Source organism: Anolis sagrei, chromosome X, assembly GCF_037176765.1.
Source record: "Anolis sagrei isolate rAnoSag1 chromosome X, rAnoSag1.mat, whole genome shotgun sequence".
NCBI lineage: Eukaryota > Metazoa > Chordata > Lepidosauria > Squamata > Dactyloidae > Anolis > Anolis sagrei.
Genome location: NC_090034.1, coordinates 35,963,202 through 35,985,285, shown reverse-complemented (window position 1 = coordinate 35,985,285; position 22,084 = coordinate 35,963,202). Strand labels below are relative to the sequence as shown.

The 22,084-nt window shown below is 43.7% G+C and overlaps 1 protein-coding gene across 2 annotated transcripts in view; it reads right to left on the bottom strand.

Moving 5' to 3' along the window:
* Positions 1-9,078: 9,078 nt before the first annotated feature.
* The window catches only part of ZDHHC8 (zinc finger DHHC-type palmitoyltransferase 8), a 141,671-nt gene continuing 128,665 nt past the window's right edge, over positions 9,079-22,084 (bottom strand). For both annotated transcript variants that reach the window (XM_060785700.2, XM_060785701.2), the window contains one exon: positions 9,079-20,295. In XM_060785700.2, the coding sequence (XP_060641683.2) occupies positions 20,112-20,295 (184 nt within the window). In that variant the 3' untranslated portion in view covers positions 9,079-20,111. The remainder of the gene's footprint in view (positions 20,296-22,084) is intronic.

The window sequence follows — 22,084 nt, the reverse complement described above, 5'->3', positions numbered from 1 at the left end:
AATATCTGTAAGGGTGATGTTGAGTGCAGACCCCACCCCCCTGGACAAATTATACTAAATTCTCTCGCCAGGGCTGCAGCAGGGACAAGCTGTGGCCAGCAAGAACTTTTTATCTTTGAAAATACCAATTTTGCAATCAACCGGAAGTATGGAGGAGTCCAGCAGCAACTATTGGCACCCAAGAGACTTCCCCTTTTTTATTAGTTAACTAGCTTGGGGACCCAGCGCTGCCCTGGTTATTTGAGAAAGGAATTGTGTATCAAGGTTGGTCTTTATCAGTTATTTATATGGCTCACAGTGGTCTCAGGAAGTTAGTGAAGGTACTGCGAGTCCCATCATCTGTGGTCCATCCTCCTCCAAACTGCACCAGGACGGAGAGTGGGTCATGGGGGGCTCTGTGTGCCAAGTTTGGTCTTGATCAGTCATTGGATGAGGGTCACAGTGGTCTCAGAAAGTGAGTTAAGGTACTGGAAGTCTCATCATCCATAGTCCGTTCTCCCCCAAACCTCGCCAGAATGTTGAGTTGGCCATGGGGGCTCTCTGTGCCAAGTTTGGTCTTTATTGGTATACTGTCGCTGTGGTTTCAGGAAGTGAGTGAAGGTACTTCAAGTCCCATCATCCATTCTCCTCCAAACAGCACCGGGATGTAGAGTGGCTCATGGGGGCTCTGTGTGCCAAGTTTGATCTTGATTGGTCATTAGATGAGGGTCTTGGGAAGTAAGTAGAGGTACTTGAAGTCCCTCATCCATGGTCTGTCCTCAAAAGTGCACCAGGATGTAGAGTGTATCATGGGGGCTCTGTGTGGCAAGTTTGGTCTTGATCAGTCATTGGCGAGGGTCTCAGTGGTCTCAGGAAGTGAGTGAAGTTACTGCAAATCCCATCATCCATCTCCAAATTCTTCCAAACAGCACCAGGATGTAGAGTGGGTCATGCGGGCTCTCTGTGTGAATTGTGGTCCTGATCCATCATTGTTGGCAGTTGTAATGGTCTCAGGAAGGGAGTGCAGGTATTGCAAGTCTCATCGTCCATGGTGCATCCTTCTCCAAACTGCATCAGGATGTAGAGTGCGTCATGGAGACTCAGTGTGCCAAGTTTGGTCTTTATCGGTAATTGGATGAGGATTGCAGTGGTCTCAGGAATTGAGGAAAGGTACTGCAAGTCCCAGAATCCATGGTTCATCCCCAGCCAAACCACACCAGGGCGTAAAGTGGGTCGTGAGAGGTCTATGTGCCAAGTTTGGTCTTGATCAGTCATTAGATGAAGGCCACAGCAGTCTCAGAAAGTGAGTGATTGTACTGCAAGTCCCATCCATGGTCCATCCTCCTCCAAACTGCAGTAGGATGTAGAGTGGGTCATGGGGGCTCTGTGTGCCAAGTTTGGTCTTTATTGGTAATTGGATGAATGTTGCTGTGGTCTCGGGAAGTGAGTGAAGGTACTGCAAGTCTCATCATCCATGGTCCGTCCTCCTCCAAACAGCACCAGGATTTAGACTGGGTCATGGGGGCTCTGTGAGCCAAGTTTTGTCTTGATCAGTCATTGGATGACGGTCACAGCGGACTCAGAATGTGAGTGATGGTACTGCAAGTCCCATCATCCATGGTCCACCCTCCTCCAAACTGCAGTAGGATGTAGAGTGGGTCTTGCGGGGTCTGTGTGCCAAGTTTGGTGTGCATTGGTAATTTTCTGACACAGCCTCAGGTCTTTTCCTCTCCTCTGTCACCTCAGAATCTTGGAGTTTTGAGGCTGGCCAATCAGAGACCATATGCAAATTGTACCACAGTGGCAGCCAGTCAGAAAGCTGCCACATACACCTCCCTCCGCCCTACGACCTCCTTCCGCCCTCCACATACAAACACTGACTTTTATTATATACATAGATCGATCGATATTAGGCTTGGTTGATCGTGTTCGTTAGTTTCTAAACTCGTTATGAATTCATATTTAAATTAGCTTACGATCCAATATCGAGCCATGCAGGAATAGCGTGAGGAGTAATTAAGAATCGAAACAATTTTTCCAATTTTCGTAATTATTTTCGTATGTCTGGTGCAAGTTTTACAATCTCGCAGTTTCTCTTCCCTCCCCGGTAGCTTAAGCCGATGAATTTCCTCTCTCCCTCCCCTCCTGCCGGCCACCTTTGCTCTGCTGCTTCCCCGCCAGGATTGCCTTTCCTCCCCATCCTCCTCCTCCTCCTGGAGAAGGAAGAGGGGAAAGAAGGAGAGAAATGGTTCAGGTGGCCCGGGGAGAATGAAAGAAACGGCACCTGGGCCACTGTTCTTCCCGATCTTCCTCCTCTTGGAGAAGGAAGGCGGGGGGGGGGGGGGAGAGAGAGACAGAAAGGGAGCCAGGGACACTGTTCCTCCCTTCTTCCCCATCCTCCTCCTCCTGGAGAAGGAAGGGGGGAAAGAAGGAGAGAAAAAGCGCCAGGGTTGCCTTTCCTCCCCATCCTCCTCCTCCTGCGCAATCGCGTCCGCCATTAACGAATCGATTCGTAATTAACAAAATTTCGGAAATTTTGAAATCATAAATTTTGGAAGGCCTTTGACATTCGAAACACTGGCGCCCCCTAGAAACGTAGCGAGTTTAGAACCAATTTTTTTCTTGATCAACCAAGCCTAATAGATATTATGGAGCCCCTGGTGGCGCAATGGGTTAAACCCTTGTGCTGGCTGAACTGCCGACTGACAGGTTGGCGGTTTGAATCCAGGGAGCAGGGTGAGCTCCTGTCACAGCTCTAGCTTTCCATGCAAGGACATGAGAGAAGCCTTCCACAGGACGATAAAACATCAAACATCCGGGCGTCCTCTGGGTAACGTCCTTGCAGATGACCAATTCTCTTACACAGTTTCTCAAGTTGCTCCTGACATGAAAAAAATCAGTTATATTATCAGCTGAATCCCTAAATTAGGGGTCCTCAAACTTTTTAAACAGAGGGCCAGGTCACAGTCTCTCAAACTGTTGGAGGGCCGGATTATAATTTGAAAAAAGCATGAATGAATTCCTATGCACACTGCACATACTTATTTATAGTGCAAAAAAACACTTAAAGACAATACAAAAATTGAAATGAAGAACAATGTCAACATCTATAAATTTATTAGTATTTCAATGGGAAGTGTAGGCCTGCTTTTGGCTGATGAGATAGAATTGTTGTTGTTGTTGTTGTGTACTTTCAAGTCATTTCAGACTTAGGATGACCTTGAGCGAGAGCCGGGTAAATGACCTTAGAGGGCCGCATGTGGCCCTCGGGCCTTAGTTTGAGGACCCCTGCCCTAAATAAATGTGCACAATGGTATGTTACCTTCTATCTCTGCTCCCTTGTGTCTTTTCCTCCTGAGCTCTTTTCTCCTGTTTCCCCCCTCCTGCAGCTGGCCCCAGCAGTCACATGACCTTCACAGCCATGGCCCTAAGAGCGGAGCTCTTTCTCCCCTTTCCCCCTCCATAACCACCTAATCTCCATCCCAATGCAACCCACTCCAACCCCCATGGGTGCCTCAGTTCCCATCGTCGGGAACCCCTGGTATCCACAGATCCCCTTTGTGTGTGTTTTTAATATTTTATGTTCTTATATTGAACTATGAAGCCATCCAGCCCAACCTTGGTGACCCCTTGTCAGCACCTTTTGGCCTGGGAATCCCCTCAAGCATTTTTCCTGGTCATCATCTACTAAAAAAGGACTCAAGCACCTATCATCTACTGGGCCAATCCATTTCCATTGGCCCCATAGTCCAGGCTGTACAAAGAACAACAGGATCCTGGAGTTGGGTTGCCCGTCCTTTGTATAGCCATCTGGACATTTGAATGGACACTAATTATCTGGCATTTTCTTCCCTGATGTTGGGATGACTTGCCTCACTTTCCACAATGCGACTTCCCTCTTTCCCAAGGTTGGATATCATAATCCTATCATTCTGAACAATATACAGCTTGGAGAAACAGTGGCCACTGGTGCAGAGTCACCAGACCCGCTTGATCAGGACTCATAAAGGCAATCAGCAAGACAATAGCATGCACAGGACCTGAGGGCCCCTCTTTGTTCACCCCAGTGTTGGAACATTGTAATCCTTTCATATCTATATGTCTTCTTTGTCTGAAGTTTCCGCCCATCCCCTGTCAGCCATTGGAAAGCAGAGATCTGCATTGGAAGCGGGAAACACTCTCCGATTGGCTGGTTGGTGCCACAGTACCGCCTTCCAGGGAGAATCCTCCCAGCTGGCCGTGACTTCAGCCTGGTCCAGCCAATCATGGCGGAGCTGGCTCCAGTGGAGCAGGAATGGGAAATACAAAGAACTGGACTGTATATAATTGCATGTTTTTACTATATACGGTATCTCTGCTTACTTTAGCAGCTTACCACAAGCTGGCATCCATTTCAGCTGACTTGAATAAAATACCTTGGTGGCTTCTTCTTCAACTTGGTGAGATTTCTCAATTTGGGAATATTGGGTAGCTTCTTCATCTGGCCAGGTGCATGGATCCACAAGCAGCCCGCTGCCGGTATCAGCTTATCAAGACGTAGTATCCTCGCTTCGGGTTTCACTATCTGCGGCCCGGATCTCACTATCCGCAATCGCTTTAAATTGCTTTATTTCAAGGGATGTGATGGGTTGTTACAATCTTGAAGCCTTATGGGGCCCAAGAGTGATGAATTACATTGCAAATTCATGGACATTAAAAGCATCGAAACCATTGCAAGAGGTTTGAGAAAATGTCAAACCATGTCTAAAAGCTTTGAATTACAGGGTAAAGAATCGACTCATTTTTTTTATCACTCCAGCAGAAGGGCAACCTAATCTCTGTACTTCTGAAGCTGTGCCAGTTTTATATGTAATCAGATGCTATGTGTATCTGGAACGGGGGGGGGGGGGGCATTTGTAGGAGACATATTCAGCTTTTCTGCAACACTCTAAAATAATTCCACACACCAACCCATTTGAGCCTTTTATCAGTGGGCACCTTCCAATAGTAAAGGCTTTACCATGAATAAATTGTATGCATGCTAATATTGCAATGTGAGTGGTGCGTCACTCCATTTCACAGAAGCAGACAGTGTATAATTGGGAGTCCTAGTTAAAAATAGATTAATCGGATGTGTGAAATCATTTACACCCCTTGCAATTCATGGCTGCCCCTGTCCCAATATTTCAATATTTTTAACCACATTGCCATCCAGCCAATATACCATATTGTGCTGAATGCCATTTCTTCAGGGAGAAACATATTTTTAGAGGATGTACACAAAGGAAGGCAATGGGCAACAATTCACTAGGCAATTATGAGTATTAAACTAGGCATGATAGAGTTTGGTTTAGTCAGTGTGTAATATTTTTGCACAACCTATAATTTCTTGATCTATCTCCTACACAAAAACAGATTTATGTCTGCCTTTTCTGTTTGCTGTCCAATTCCATGACCATAATTAAACACGGAGAATAGTATCATATTCATATTCTCATGGGAGAAATACATTACCCCTCTATTTATAGACTAAACCCAGATTGGAATATTTATAAATAACAGCAGGCTGGTGATAGAAAGTAACTTTGGAGCTCTGTTTTACTGGATGTCTGTTCTTCAAGCTGGGTCTGTTCTTCAACCATTAGTCCCTTCGGGGAGGTAGGGCAGGTTATAAACAAAGCGTTGTTGTTGATGTTGTTGTTGTTGCTGTTGTTGCTTCCTAATCTTCCTCTTGCTCCATTATTCCATGATTTTCTTGACTGCTTTGCAAATCACATCTTCTGACAGATGCTAACCATAACATCAACAGCACCGAAGGACAAATGTGTCTACAGGGGTTAGCGTAACCATGTGTGTGTAGGGCTGCTTCCAGACACATGCTTCTGTTGGCATGTGGGAGAGTGGATACAAATGCATGTCTTTTTGGGTCATAGTAGGAGTATTAATTCAGGAGGCCTGGCAGCCTCAATAGGATTTTCACTAGTGTGCAGCAACAGAGTGAAGATAGGTGTCATGGTGGCCCAGAATAACTCGTCTGGTTATTTGTTGTTGTTCATCTTCAAGTAATTTTTGGCTTACATCAACCATAAGGAAGTCTTATCAGAATTTGTTCAGAGAGAATTTGCCCATGCCCTCCTCTAATGTAGCGAAAATGCGATTTGCCCAAGGTCACCCAGTGGGCTTTCATGGTCAAATGGGGATTTAAACCTTGATCACCCCATGTCCTAGTCTGATACTCAACCCACTACACCAAGGTATTCACAGCAGACATAGAAGCTAGCTTGATGAGACTGTACTCATCTTCATTTGTACACGATGATGCTATAAAATAACCACGCACGACCATCACCAAGTATATGATAGATGTCAAAGCCAAGAGGAATTCTCATCAGGCTTTGCCGATCACAGTTTTTCTCGTTGCCTGAATATACTGTGAGCAAGTATACAATGTGAAACCTTTCTCAAGCCCCATCTACACTACCTTATAATGCAGTTTCATAATGCAGTTTAACTGCATTATATGGCAGTATCGACCCATGTAATACTGTTCAATGCAGATAAACTGCATTATATGGTAGTGTAGATGGGTACATCAGCTGGCTTTTTGTTGTAATCACCAACAGCCGGTTGAAGGAAAAGAATGATGTAAGCCAGGAGCCAGGCAGCAAGGGCTGTGTGGAAAAGCCAATGGTCACAACCAAACGATAGGTCAGGGCTGAAGGATAAACCAGGAGGAAGGACTGAACCAAATATAAGGTCTGGAGGACAGCTGAAGGATGCAAGAATGTATTCAAAGCACAGGAAGATGTTGTTGCTCAATTGGAACAGAAAACCTTGATATACCAAGAAAGATCCATGAACAGCCTGAGTAGGCAGGACATTTTGGCAGCCAGAGACACTAAGATGTTTCAAGAGAGACGTGGCAAAAAACAATTTTTTGGACAAGCCTTTGAGAATGTCTAATTTCTATGGTCTGCAAGTTAATGCCACAGCACTGCACTTTCATCCCATGCCCTAGTTCATTAGCCAAAAATTGCACTATTACATATATTACATATCCTATTACAGTTGGATATGTTTTATGACAGTTCTCATCATATGTTATGGGGCACTGTTTTTGAGCTTAAACTTGGTTTTATTTGCCTTCGGATTTATTTTGTATTGTATTATGTGTTTATTATTATGTGTTGTTTTAGGCACACTGTACCATATGTAAGCCGCCCCGAGTCCCTTCGGGGAGATGGAGGTGGGGTACAAAAATTATTATTATTATTATTATTATTATTATTATTATTATTATTAGAAACACAACAAGATGAGTCCACAGCAGACACTCTGCTGGCTGTTATATTAGATCACATGTCGGACACTTCCCAAGTGTCTAGAACTGTGTGATGTATTGGCGAATAATGCGTGTAGATCCCAGTAAGGTGGCCTTCTGCAGCTGGCAGATGGTCATTTTGTCACCGCTGATTGTGTTTAAGTGCAGGCCAAGGTCTTTAGGCACTGCACCCAGTGTGCCGATCGCCTCTGGGACCACCTTGACTGGCTTGTGCCAGAGTCTTTGCAGTTTGATCTCTAAATCTTCATATTGTGTCAGCTTTTCCAGTTGTTTCTCTTCAATCCTGCTGTCACCTGGGATTGCAACATCAACGATCCATACTTTGTTTTTAACACAATCGTGAGGTCAGGAGTATTGTGCTCCAAAACTCTGTCTGAATTCGGAAGTCCCAGAGTAGTTTGATGTGTTAATTCTCTGTAACTTTTTCCGGCTTGTGGTCCCACCAGTTCTTTGTCGCAGGCAGATGGTTTGTGGCACAATTTCCCATTAATCATCTGAGCAACCGTGTTATGCCTCTGCTTGTAGTCTGTCTGCGCAATCTTCTTGCAGCAGCTGAGGATGTGATCTATTGTTTCGTCTGCTTCCTTGCAGAGTCTACATTTGGGATCTGTCGTTGACTTTTCAATTCTGGTTTTGATGGCATTTGTTCTAATGGCTTGTTCTTGGACTGCCAGAATCAGGCCCTCTGTCTCCTTTTTCAAAGTTCCATTTGTTTTTTCTTTGTCAATTTGGCTCTCAATTTTCCCCAGGAACTGTCCATGGAGAGCCTTCTTTCGCCAGTTTTCTCTTCTGCTCTGGATTGTGTTTTTATGGTATTCACTCTTTGTCCTTTGCACTTTATTATTATTATTATTATTATTATTATTATTATTATTATGTTCAGTCTGTGTCTTCATCATCACCATCATCACCATTTCCCCACAAGTATGCAATTAACTGCCAGTTTCTTCCTCATTTCCTGTAGTTTCTTCACTACACTGTTCCAAATGCCAGGGATGGCATCAGAGGTTGGTACCACCAATTGCCTGCTAAGGCCTACATCACCATGGCATCCCACTGCCAATACTGAAGGATCCTGGTCCTCCATCTTGTCTGTTCCCCTACTCCAGTGGTTCTCAACCTGTGGGTCCCCAGGCGTTTTGGCCCACAACTCCCAGAAATCCCAGCCAGTTTACCAGCTGTTAGGATTTCTGGGAGTTGAAGGCCAAAACATCTGGGAACCCACAGGTTGAGAAACACTGTCCTTTTCTTTCAGGCAATTGAAAAGTATGGGGAAGCAGCAGTGAGTGGTGTTCGATTCTCCTTCTGCTGCCATTTCTCATCAAACACAAGGAAGGTGTGGTAAATAATAATTTCTTCATTTAAAAATGTTGCTGTAATTACACAATTTCAAACCCTTGAAATTTTGCAAGTGCACAATTTAAAAAAAATCTGTGATGTGGGCACTCTGAGAGGAGACAGCAGTGCATAGTTTAACTAGAAACATGCAGGGGTGAGTAAATTCTCTGTCTTCCTTCAAGAAGGAATGCCATGGAACCCAACGGGAAGAAGACACTACTGCCTGCTTCCCCTCCTTGTGGGCTGAGGTCCTGAGTTTGAATGAACTATGATAGTATTCCATGTGAGGCAGCTCTTTATATTCTATGCCAATCTGTGATTAACTCCCTTGAGTATTGCCTCTCTCCATTTTCCAGAAATTGCTAGCTTGACAAGTCAGAAGGCAAATGCCAAAATGCTGCAACTTGGACTGATTAAAAAAATACACGCACTCAGAAAACTGAAAAATATATACATATGTATTGAGAGCCACAGAAATGAGAATTACAGATGGAGCTCCACAAAGCCTGCACAAATACATTCCAAAAATTCAAGATAGTGGAACAGGTGAACTACAGACTGTTAAAGATACCTCCACGACAAGGTCCTCAAACCGTGCACTTGATAGCAACATTGCCTCTGATCTTTCAACCCGTTCGGTCTCTATCTTTAGGTTCAGGTGTTGACCCATCCAAATACTGTAGCAGCCACCCTTAGGTTCACCCTAAAGGCATGTGGTCCTCACGTAGAGAAGCTCCCATACAGACCCAAGAATACATTAAACCTGGGCAAATATATACATGACATTGGGTTTGCTTTCTCAGCAAGCCAACTTTGCTGCATATTGAGTTTTCGACATTAAAGCATACATCTGCATAGTTTTTATATTGTTTTACACTTGAGGTTATCTACTGAAAGAAAGATTACTTAATTTATTTTTATATATACAAAATAATAAAGGCCTTGGGAATCTCTTTGAAACCTCTGGAAATCTTGCTGATCCTTTGTCAGCCCTTCCTGTAAAAAATATACTTCCCGAAGGAATGCTCTGATTTCCCTCCCTTATCACCGCAAAAGCCCTTCTCTTTGTCTTCGCTGACAGGTTTTTGAAGCCTGCAAGAGTTCATGCTGGTATTAAACCTGAGCAGAAATATAGCAGGTGGTGTCGCTCGACATCGTCCCTCTCCATTGCTAATTCTGACAAAGAAGTAAAATGTTAAGGCTTTAAGTTAAAAAAATAAACATCAACCAAAATGAACCCCTCTTCTCCTTTTGCTTGTTGCAAATATAAAATCATTGTAACACCAGAAATCTCGACATCTTTTTTAAAAAGCCATACCACTAATTCAAGGTATAAAACTGCAGTTTGCCAGAGATGAAATGAAATGACAGTCTTCGTAGTCGGCAGCAGGGAACTTGGATCTATAATGCAGAATGACTGCTATTCCGAACATGAGATTTCAGCACAAGCATTCACAGCTTAATATTAAAATTGGACGGCAAAGGAAAAGCACAAGAAACCAAGAATGCTATGACAAAACACGATTACCTGCTATGGATCTTCTGTTACGTTCTCATTCTGCCTTCGATCACAAGAAAAGATCCTTTGCAAAGATGGCGGAATAAAGAGGGGCAATAGACATGACACTTTGGGCACACTGTGTTCTGCTTTACCCAAGAAGCAACTTCATTTCATTGATCAAACTAGAATCCAAGAGTATTTTAAGACCTATTTCACGACACAATAGACTTGGAAGGGAGTCACTCATTCCAATTAGAGTTGTGCGCAGAATTAGTTTCTCCCATTTCCTTTGCTTCTTTCGTGCCTTTTGTTTCTTTGGGAGCACAGAACAGGAACGCCCCTCCTGGTATGAAAATCTGGTCAACACAAAAACAGACAGGATGGGTCCCGACTCCTGGCCTGCTTTTCGGCATCACAGAGTAAGAGGCGCTTGGCTGCAGGCACTAGCGGCGCAGGTGCTCTGGGCCTGTGCGCCACACACACACACTCTTTCAAAGGAGAGTGCGTGTGTGTGCGTGTGTGTGCGTGTGTGGAGGGGGGTCTATGATCGCCTCCGCCTGCCAGTGCCTGCAGCCAAGCACCTCTTACTCTAGAGTAAGAGGCACTCGGCTGCAGGCACTGGCAGGTGCGGGCGCTCCTGCACACTACACACATTCTCCTTGGAGAGAGAGTGCGTGTGTGGCGTGTAGGCCCAGAAGTGCCCGTACCTGCCAGTGTCTACAGCCGACTGCCTCCTCTAGAGTAGAAACAGCAGCAGGTAAGAAGAAGCCTCCTTAAAGCGCATGCCGGGAAGGGGGCCTTGGTGGGAAGCTCCCCCCCCCCCAAATGGGCCAATAGAAAATGGATCTTTTGGCACCAAAGAGCAAAAACAGATATCTGCCCTCTCAATTTTGGGAGGCTCCCAAAAAACAGATCAGGTGCCCACTGAAACCCAGGACACGAAACGGATCAAGGTTTACCCTGAATGCACAACCCTAATTCCAACCTCCTGTGAGTACAGGGTTCAGAAATGGGAAAGGGAATTGTTTGTGCTTGAATTGGACTGCTTCCTTAAGTCTCTATGCCAAAGCTTTCCAAACGTTTGACACATTTTAGATATGCATCATTTTGTGACACAGTAATTCAGTTTTACTGGCAAACTGGAGGTTAAACCAATTCCTTAGAAGAGATATGGACACATACATAAACTGTTATCATGAAATGTATGGGGACACAACACATTTCATGTAAATCTTTCATTTTTAAAATATATATATTTTTAGATAACATACATTTCTAAGATAGTTGTCGTTTCTTGTTACGTTCACGTGACACACCTACACACTGCAGCTGACACACCGTGTCGCAACACTCAGTTTGGAAAGCGATGTCAAGTCAGCTATCCAGAGGGCAATTGTGTATGTATGAGAACTGTATATGGATGTTTGCATTGCTGGATACCCCTTCCTCCAGCCACTATCTGAAAAGTGGCCAGTAAGAGAAGAATGAGGAAAAGAGGAGCAGCAATTCATTTGATCCTCTTCCATTCTTGTTCCTTCCGTTCCTAAATTCCCCATGTTATTGTCAGTTTTCAATGGCACAAACTGGTACCAGGTTAATCAAATCATCCCAATCTTCAGACATGGATGTTCGAACAAGCATTCGGTTAAGCCGGTGCAATGTATTTGATGATTAAGGATTGGTAACCATGGACGACGAAATTGGATTGCGGTTCTAGTTAAGAGATGCATTGGATTATTATTGGTGGCCCAATATTGTGTATTGTGTATGTTGTTTTTTTATGCTTTTTAAACTGAATATTGTTGATTGTTGTAGTGTTGTAAACCGCGTTGAGTCGCCAATTTAGGCTGAGAAACGGCGGTATACAAGCGCAGTAATAAAATAAATAAATAAATAAATAAACTTGGCTGGGACAAGCTTAACCAAACCAAAGCCCAATTGCCTTGTTCAGATGGGGTGAAAGGTACCCATCCTATTTCCGTATCCGTCTGCAATTGTTTTAAGAAACTATGTTTTCCCATCACACAGCATGCCCTGAACCTCTTGCTCACGAGTGATCTAGAGTGTAGGGTCTGACGAAAGGTATCGGATTGCAACCACAAAATTCCTTAACTTTCAACCTAGAACTGGCTTGGGAGAAGGGACATGGATGCCTGTTCTTGTCTGTTCCCCTCTGGACTTATTGTTTTTCTTGCTACTGCAATTCCCCCATTGCAGTGGCAATTTTTTAAAAAAAAAAACAAAGCGAACTCTCTGGGTTGCAAACTGACACGCCGACCGAATAACAGTTGCCGAGATGTACTGAACTCTTTGTTTTTAGCTCACAAGACAATGCATTTAAAATCAGGACATTAGACAGAAATAGGCCAAAGCCAGGTACAGCTGTAGTAATTTTCGGGTTATGCTAATCTGCAGATGCTGATTTCCAGGAAGATTTGAATAATTTACGGCTGTCTCTAGGCTATTCAGGCCATTGAAATGCAAACCTCAACGAAGAAGAGGAATAAAACCTGGCACTGCCATAAGCCTATTAATATGAAATATATCTTCCCATCCCAGAGGAGTCTCATGTCTGGATTTAACATGCAATTGTTTGGCATTTGTCTGTGCATGGACTTGTCTTAACCTCATTATACACCTTCCCAATACGTCCAGGTTTTGTCCTCTTTCTCACTGGCAGGACAGCTAATTAAAGTCGGCAACAAATGCTTTTGAAATCCTCTCTCCACCCCACATGCAAATACATAACATGTTTTATAGAGGGTGGAGGTGTGATCAGGTAATTTAAAAAACCCGGATGCTACTTTCCCTTTTCTCTTCCTATCTCATTGAGGGGGAAATGTTGTTTTTTTCTATGTTTTGAGCATTAAAGAATGTACACTTTACTAGTAGACAGCATGCAAAGTTAGCCGACTACAGCTGTGTCTTTACCTTCCATGTGCTACTACCATCTGACAGATATTTCTTCATACTTCCCTAGGAAGCTAATGAAGGCAGCCTGCCATTCAGCTCCTTTGATTCACAACTGAAGCAAAAAAGTGGCATATGGGTGAGTGAAATGGCTGTTGTCTTTCTTGCCCCTCTCTCTGTGCAGACCCTTTGCCCAGACATTCATTTGCTTACGTATGGATTTGTTCTGTCGTTGTGTGCCTTCAAGTCATTTCCGACATATGATGACCTTGGTTCAACTCTAATATAGGGGTTTCTTGGCTAAATTCCTTCAAACGGGGTTGAGGATGGCTTGCCCTAGTCACCTAGTAGGGTTCCACAGCAGAGCAGGATTACAACCACTCAAACCACTGCTTGATGCTGGCTCCCACACCACATTGTGTTAAAAAATCCTCTAAGCTCCAGCACTGGGAAAGTGATAGTTGTAATGATGCTTAGGGAATTGCACTGTAATCGACTCTGAAATAAAGCATTCTTACTACTGCTGGCCTGAGGAATGTTCTGAATGGGATTACATTGTCTGTCAGATGTTGCCCCTCTCGGAATGTTATGGTGTAACCCTCGGCTCCAGAAAAAAGGAAAGGGTCAAAATGCTAATGAGTATTTGGAAAGAAAATATGTTTAGTGATATGTGGAAGTGGCGTGAGCAAGAAATAGATTGATTCATTCCTGCCAAATTATATGAGGGCCAATATTGTGAAATACTAAAGTTTGTAGACTCATATAATGCAGTTTAACTTCAGTGAACTGCATTATATGAGTCTACACTGACCATATAATGCAGTTTCTATCTACATTATATGGCACTGTAGATGGGGCCCAAGATAAGTGGGAAAGTTCCCCACTCCCGTAATACACACTAAATCTCTGCCTAAATCTCTGAATTTGTTGGGTCTTGTTTCTAAGGCCCCATCTACAATGCCATTTAATGCAGTTTCAGAATGTATTGAACTGGATTATATGGCAGTTTAGACTCATATAATCCAGTTCAATGTAGTTCTGTCTGCATCATATGAGTCTACAATGACCATTATAATGCAGTTCAAACTGCCTTATATAGCAGTGTAGATGGGCCCCACATTGGCGGGTATAGATTTGTACCAGTTTATCAGAGAATGGAGAAGAGGTACCTTTGTGAACTCTAGCTCCTATCATTCTGCAGCCAGTATAGTCCATGCTATGCAACAGCTAAAACGCCTTGTCAGAAATGAGAAAACCAAACAGAAACTAACGCCTCCGTCAAAAGCAGTAACAAGCAACAACAGGTGGAAAACCAAAGGCAACAGAGATCAAACCCCAGGGAACACATCAGGAAAACAGCGGTTGCTCTAATGAAAAGCTCGCGTTCCTCCAACATTCCCCATTTACTATTCATCATGCTACAAAATAAAAAGGAAGACTGGTAACACCTCCAAGGTGGTTCTTTCCTGCCCACTTGTCTGATCTCGCAGCCAAAAAAAAACCTTGTCACCAATTCCCAAGGCCAGGCCATTCCATTTTGGAGCAGGCTGTGTCTGAATTAACTTGCTGAAGCCATTTAGGAGTTTTTGAAGGCCAATATTATCGTGTTAAATTGGAAGCAAATGAGTAACCAAAGCAAAGCAAGATTGGAATCCTATGGTTTGTTCTCTGAACATCAATCAATACTCCTGTAGAGCAGCAGCTGGATCTGGATCAGGAAAGCTTCTAACTCATGAAACGTGTCACTGTTGGAGATGCCAGGCCTGGGGGATTCCTTGTTGTCGCTGCTTTGTTTGGTTTCAAAGCACAAAAATTGGAGAGGCAGCCAATAAGAACCACAGCGAACTTTGAAAATCTCTTTGTGTGGGACGAAATGCTATGATCATACTAGCAACACCAATGGTTTGGGCCTGATTAGAATTAATGAAAACACTGAAGATTTTGCTGGTGGTCTTTCATCCAGATGCCTTTAGGATCAAGCTGCCCAACCACATGGCTGTGACCCTTACTGCGAAAAAGGCACTAGTTTTCACCAGCTTAAATCCAATTGCTAGTCTCAACAAGAAGAGATGTATTGAATGAATTGCCAAAGTCTTAATTAATGCCACTTTTTTCGTCTCAGGAGCGCAAGTCGCTTATGGTGTGAGAGAATGGGCTGTCTGCAAGGACGTTGTCGGGGGGCGCCCAGATGTTCTACCATCCTGTGGGAGGCTTTTCTCATGTCCCTGCATGAGAAGCTGGAGCTGACAGACAGGAGCTCACCCTGTTCCCTAGATTCAAACCTCCAACCTTTCAGTCAGTAGTCCTGCCAGCACAAGGGTTTAACCCATCGGGGGTTCCTTTAATGCCCCTGATTTGACAGTTCTACTCCAGTTTCAAATTGAATTATATGGCCACAGTCAATTAGAAATGGTACACAGTGGCACCACATCCCCCAAAATCCTTGCTCCATCATTATTCAGACCACACACGTGTACCAGTCTGCAAACACATCAATGACAGAAAGGGATGCTTCATCATCAACATATAAAGTCTTCTATCATTGCCATGAAACAGCTTCAAGAGCTCCTACAGAGAGCCTTACAACCCCTGCAATTTAAAAAAGTGTTCTTTAAGCTCTTACGATGATCTTTCCATACATAAAAATCATCTGGAAACCAAAATATTTGGGAGCAAACAGTTGAAGAAAATGGAAAGGGATGCTCTTTTAACCCCATGCCTGTGTTAAATGACTCTTTGCTCCTAATCTGCGGAGGTCTTTGAAAGTGCAAAGGAGATCAGTTGAGCAGGACTCTGAACATGAATGGGACATAGAACCAGTCTTGGGAGGGGACATCTAATCTGTTCTTCTCCTGCTGTGTCCCTGAGGGAAATCCCTCTTCTAGAGTGACTGTTTGTGCCATTGGCTTCCTCCCAACATTCAAAATTCAGAGGAAGCATTTTCTATAGGATGGTGGGGAGGAAAGGGTGGAATTCCATCCAAGTCACAGATCATCCAAGATCCTCTACCGAGATAACACTGTACGAGAAATGTAAGATACTACACTTAGAGAGAAAAAAATCAAAATGTACAGATACAAGGTGGGTGATGTCTGGCTCGACAACAAAGTCACATGTGAAAAAAATATTGGAGTCTTAGTGGACAACAAGTTGAACATGAGCCAACAATGGGATGCAGCAGCTCAAAACGTACAGTACGGAGTGGGAATCATCTACTGGACAGATGGCAAGCTATTTAACCTCAGCAGACTGAAAGCCAAAACCAAGGTCACAACAATCCAATATGCTGATGACAATGTCGTCTGTGCGCACTCAGAAGAAGACCTACAGGCCACTCTTAAACACCTTTGCAGAAGCATATGAGAAGCTCGGCCTCTCATTGAACATTGAGTAAAGTGCTCTTCCAGCAGTCACCAGCCAATCCCTCTCCAATGCCAGAAATACAGCTTAATGGTGTAATATTAGAAAATGTTGACCGTTTCCACTACCTTAGCAGCCACCTCTCCACAAAAGTCAACATTGACACCTAAATATAACACCGCCTGAGCTCTGCAGCATTTTTCCGACTGAAGCACAGAGTGTTTGAGGACCGGGACATCCGTAGGGATACCAAGGTGCTTGTTTATAAAGCTATTGACCTCCCAATAGCTTTATAAACCATATGCCTGCGAAACATGGACTATCTACAGACGTCACATGCAACTCCTAGAATGATTCTATCAGCGTTGCCTCCAAAAAAATCCTGCAAATCTCTTGGGAAGACAGATGGACAAATGTCAGCATGCTGGAAGAAGCAAAGGCTACCAGCATTAAAGCGATGGTCCTCCGCCATTAACTCCGCCTGACCGGCCATGTTGTCTGAATGCCCGATCACCATCTCCCATAGTAGTTGCTCTACTCTGAACTCAAGAATGGAAAACAGAATGTTGGAGGACAGGAAAAGAGATTTAAAGATGGGCTCAAAGCCAACCTTAAAAACTGTAGCATAGACACCGAGAACTGGGAAACCCTGGCACTTGGGAGCTCTAGCTGGAGGTCAGCTGTGACCAGCAGTGCTGTAGAATTTGAAGAGGCACGAATGGAGGACAAAAGGGAGAAACGTGCCACGAGGAAGGCACGTCAAGCCAACCCTGACTGGGACCACCTTCCATCTGGAAAACCATGTCCTCACTGCGGGAGAACATGCGGATCAAGAATAGGGCTCCACAGCTACCTACAGACCCACCTCCAAGACACCACATCTGGAAGACAATATCCTCGAGCTACGAGGGATTGCCTAAGAGAAAATGGTAAAATGGCAGCAGCTCAAAAAGCCAATAGGTTTTTGGGCTGCACCAGAAGAGTACAGTATCTGTTTAGCTGCAGAAGAGAAGAGTGAGAGGAGACATGAGACCCATGTTTCAATATCTGAAAGGAAGTCATAAGGAGGAGGGAGCAGGCTTCCTTTCTGCTGCCCTGGAGACTAGGACTCAATGGAGGCATAGGTTCAAATGACAGGGAAAGAGATTCCGCCTGTACATTATGAAGAACTTCCTGACTATAAGAAGAGCTGTTCAACAGTAGACATCTCTGCCTTGGAGTCTGGTGGAGACTCCTTCTTTGGAGGCTTTTGAACAGAGGCTGGATGGCTATCTGGCAGGAGTGCTTTGATTGTGCCTTTTCTGCATGGAAGAAAGGAGTTGGACTGGATGGCCTCTGGGATCTCTTCCAACTCCACAAATTTATGAGTCTGTGAGTGCAGGAAGCTGGCTGTGGTCAATGACCAACAATATGAGTTGAAACCAGGGGTAGAAAACAATCCAAGAGGCAAATTCAATTGCAGAGAAATTCTCAAAGGTAAGAGGACAGGACCTAAAGTAACCACATATTTTAGCTTTGATTTTTTTACAGCCAGTAACTGAGACTTAGAAGAGGTGTTTCAACCTTTTGAAATGAGGTGAAAGCAATGCAATAGCCGGAGAGCCATCAAAATATGAGGAAGCAAGCCTGAGTACCTATTTCACGCATTTCTACCCCGCCCTTATCAACCCCCGAGGGGGGACCTAGGGGATTCCAGGGGGCTGGAAAGAGGATCACACTGAACATTAGAATGCAACTTTACTAAACCTCTCTGCTAAGGGAAGAAGTTCAACTTTCACCCTGTATTTATCTGATTACTTGACTCCTCCAGCTGACATTTACCCCACAGTTCGATGTTTGTTTCCTTCCGAGAGTAAATAGGAACCCCTGAGGAATGACTGCTCTTAACTGCAGAATCAAGTGGCCTCCAACACTGAAGTTTCAATCCAAATCAGCCTCCAGCACTCAATAACATTTCTGAAAAAGCACACACGTACACACACCAGCTCACATCTTGCGGCAATGGATATGGGCTAAAATGAAATTGTGACAAAATTAAACACTAGGCATTCGGATACCTTGAAATGTCACTTTTCAAATTGCATTGGGAGGGCAATTTACACAAAGAAGTCGATCATATGTACAAAGACATTTTTAAGGCAATCATGTTAAGGATCAAGTGCCTAGATGCTATACTTTTATCTCTTACTTTTCTTGACCTGCTCTGCCAAAGCATTCGCATTTGTATCCATCAAGAGGGGAGAAAAACCAAACCTCCCCATGTCCAGGAGAATATACATTTTAGAAATTTTGTAAACCACTTGCTTGGGGATGTTTGCCTTCAGATTCTCACAAAGCGAATTAGATAAAGAGTGAACACAAGCATTGGAACATAGCTGTCTCATAATATTGAGGGCTCACAGAAAACTCACTGCAAGTCAGGCAGGCAGCGACACAGATCTCCTACAAGCCTGCGCTTGGCAATCACACACACAATCTGACACTCACGCACATTTGCACACACACACACACTGTAGATTTCAACAGATCAGAATACTTTACGTTGCGATTATACACATTGCGCCAGTGCAAGATGATACACCACTTTTCAGCCCATCTCCAATAGCAGACGAGAAGGAAGGAGGGTGATTCATAATAATAATAATAATAATAATAATAATAATAATAATAATAATACCATCTGAATATTGAGTCGCCTCCCCCTTTTTTGAGCACAGTAGGCTTTTAAAAATCCATCTCAATCAGTCCAAGGTGAAACAGACGTTCCTTAACTGTGTGACAACTCTCACGGCATAGGACAAACTCCTGTTGTGTGCGTACTTTTATACAAACAGCAAGGAATAACAATTGCAAAATCAGACTCTTTTCCTTCCATTGCCCGTAGAATGATCTCTAAAAGAACGGACAACATTTCAAAGGCTCACTGGTTTCTTTTATCTGAAGAGGGATTATTTGGCATTCTCTTTGACACATACTATACTCTTTGACCTTCCTATATATGCGGACTTCTCCATTCATTCCAACAGAAGAAAGAGATGTCTATGCACAAAGGAGTGTGTATGGGATTCTCCTTCCACATTTGAAATGGATCAGACACTGCTCTGGAAAAGGGGGGTGGCAGCATCTACAAAAGGCTGGGATAATGGACTTCCTCCAAGTGATCTGATCTTTTATCATGATGGGCTGGAAAAAGAAAAATCTTCATTATGATTGGCCACCAAACCTCGAGGGTTTAAGGGGAAACGCTTAAAGTCTGGACAAGCTGTCATTTTGACCACAGCACGTCAACATCGACACGGCAGGCTTCGGCGGACAGAGACAAACACACGGCGACTTTTCTCATTCTCTTTCGCAAAATCTAAATCGATGTCCAAACATTGGTGATGCCGTGGTTCAGCAGACAGCGTGGCCAGTCCCCTTCTGTCCGTTCCAGAGAGTCTCAAAAGAGCTGTACAAAGTCGATTCCTCGAAGAATAAGGCTGCAGCTGGTTTGGGCCAAAGAAACAAAGAGAGAAAGAAACTCCAAGAGTGTTAGTCTTTAAAAGACGAAGGGTAGGGCGGGGGAATGTCCCAACCACCATGAAACAATATAGAAAGGACGCCATCAGCTTGTCTTCTCATTGGCCTTATTCTCTGAATCTTCACAGTGCACCTAGCTTTGGCGGCTGGGTTTGCGGATGGCTCTTAAGTCGATGGATTTTCTTATACTGAAATTTCGTATGTGGTTCCACCCACTCCGGACACTTTCTTAACATTTGCGTGTCGAGCGGGACTGACGGGGGCACCCTGGGAGCTCGACGTGGAGCCCAGCCGGCATTCCACTCGGGAAATCCCTTTGGGCTGTCCATTAATTTTACTGTGAGGTGCCTTCAACTGGATGTCTTCCCTGTGTCAGAAGAAAGACAACGGGTTCGGGGTGTTAGGAGGCAGAAAGCAAGGGCAAACAATGGGCCACATAAACATCCCTGAGACAGTGTGTATCCGGATCCCCCAAAGTGCTTACGAACAGGCTAGAGCTTGAGGAAGTGACTTTTTTTGAAGAACAGTTCCCAGTATCTCTAGCTGACTGCATGATTCTAGGAGCTATCATTCAAAAGAAGAATTCATCCAAGCTCTGGCAAAAATTTACTCGCACATTTCACCAAGTGGCATTGGAACAATTGCTTCCATTTTGTCTGATCTATCTCACAAAGTTGTTGTGAGGAAAACATATGGAAACTGCCTGAATGGCACACCAATTTCCATGAAACATCTCTACCAAAACTATTCTTAGTGTACATTGGTCCCATACAGACAGGCAATTAAATTAAATCTGCATGTTTGTATGTGAAAATCAAGAGTAAGGGTGCATCTATGCTGTAGAATCAGTGCAGTCTGACATCATTTGAACTCCCATGGCTCAATACTATTTTGCCAAAACACCAGTGCTTCGGCAGAGAAGGCTAAAGACCTTGCAAAACTACAACTCCCAAGATCCCACAGCATTGAGCCATGGGAGTTAAAGTGGAGTCAAAGTGCATTCATTCTACAGTGTAGATGCACCCTAATTGTTCTTTCTAGCCACTTTGAGTCTCTTTTAAGACAGAAAAGTGGCATACAAATAATAATAGTAAGAATAATAATTTCTTGTGTCCTGCCTCTTGAGTACATCTTTCCACCTTCATACGCTGTGCCTTCACAATGCAATTGGCAACCATACCCACTAGGCATGGGCAATCCATGGTTCTAAATGGTTCTAAAGTACTTACAAAACTAGGGGGCGCTGGTGCTTTGCTTCTACAGTGTTGCTGAAGTTCTGGTGGTGAAAATTTCAGAACCCTAACAAAATGTCATTATTATTTCATTACTGGCAATTTTTATGACAGAACCAATTAGGAACTGCCATTTGTAACAAAATGTTGAAAGTTTTGTTAAAGTTTTGAATTTTTCACTACCAGAACTTTAGCAACACTGCAGAAGCAAAGCAACAGTGCCCCCTAGTTTTGTAAGTACTTTAGAACCATTCAGAACTATGGATTGTACCCACCAGTGAATAATGCCATTTCAGTTGACTGCTTTGCCTCATGAATCAGGCAGTTTTAAAAAATTAGATGTGCCACACGTGCATTTATTTTATGGAACACATATGCACACACAACATTAAAAAATCGAAAAATGTCTTCAGGTATGTTAGATAGGAACATCACTATTTTCCAACTGATTGGCTCTAGCAGGACATGGCTATCTCCTCAGAGATACCAAAACCATGTTGGCACCTCACCAGCCTCAACCCTGAGAAAAACATCAAGAAAAGAACAAGCACTTGGTCCTTAGGAGTGCTCTGTGTTTCAAAGAGCTAATATTTTAGATTTGGTCCTTTGACGGAAAGGCCAAATGGCTCATCATGTACAATACGGCACTGGGATCTAGTTTCATTTATCCATATATCCCCTATAGGCATTTCGAGGTCCTCCAGTGCAACAGTATGGACTTCTTGGACTAGAAGTCTTCATTTCAATAGAGTTCATTGTTATTAATGGTTATGTGTATCCACACAAATTCCGGGAACATATCCCTTACAGATACAGGAGTCGTACTGTACCTGCGAACGTTGATTTTTCTTTAAGGTAAATAAAGTATTGTACTTAAGTCCTCCATACCATGACCCTTGGCTGTCTTGCTTGTATGTCTGAATA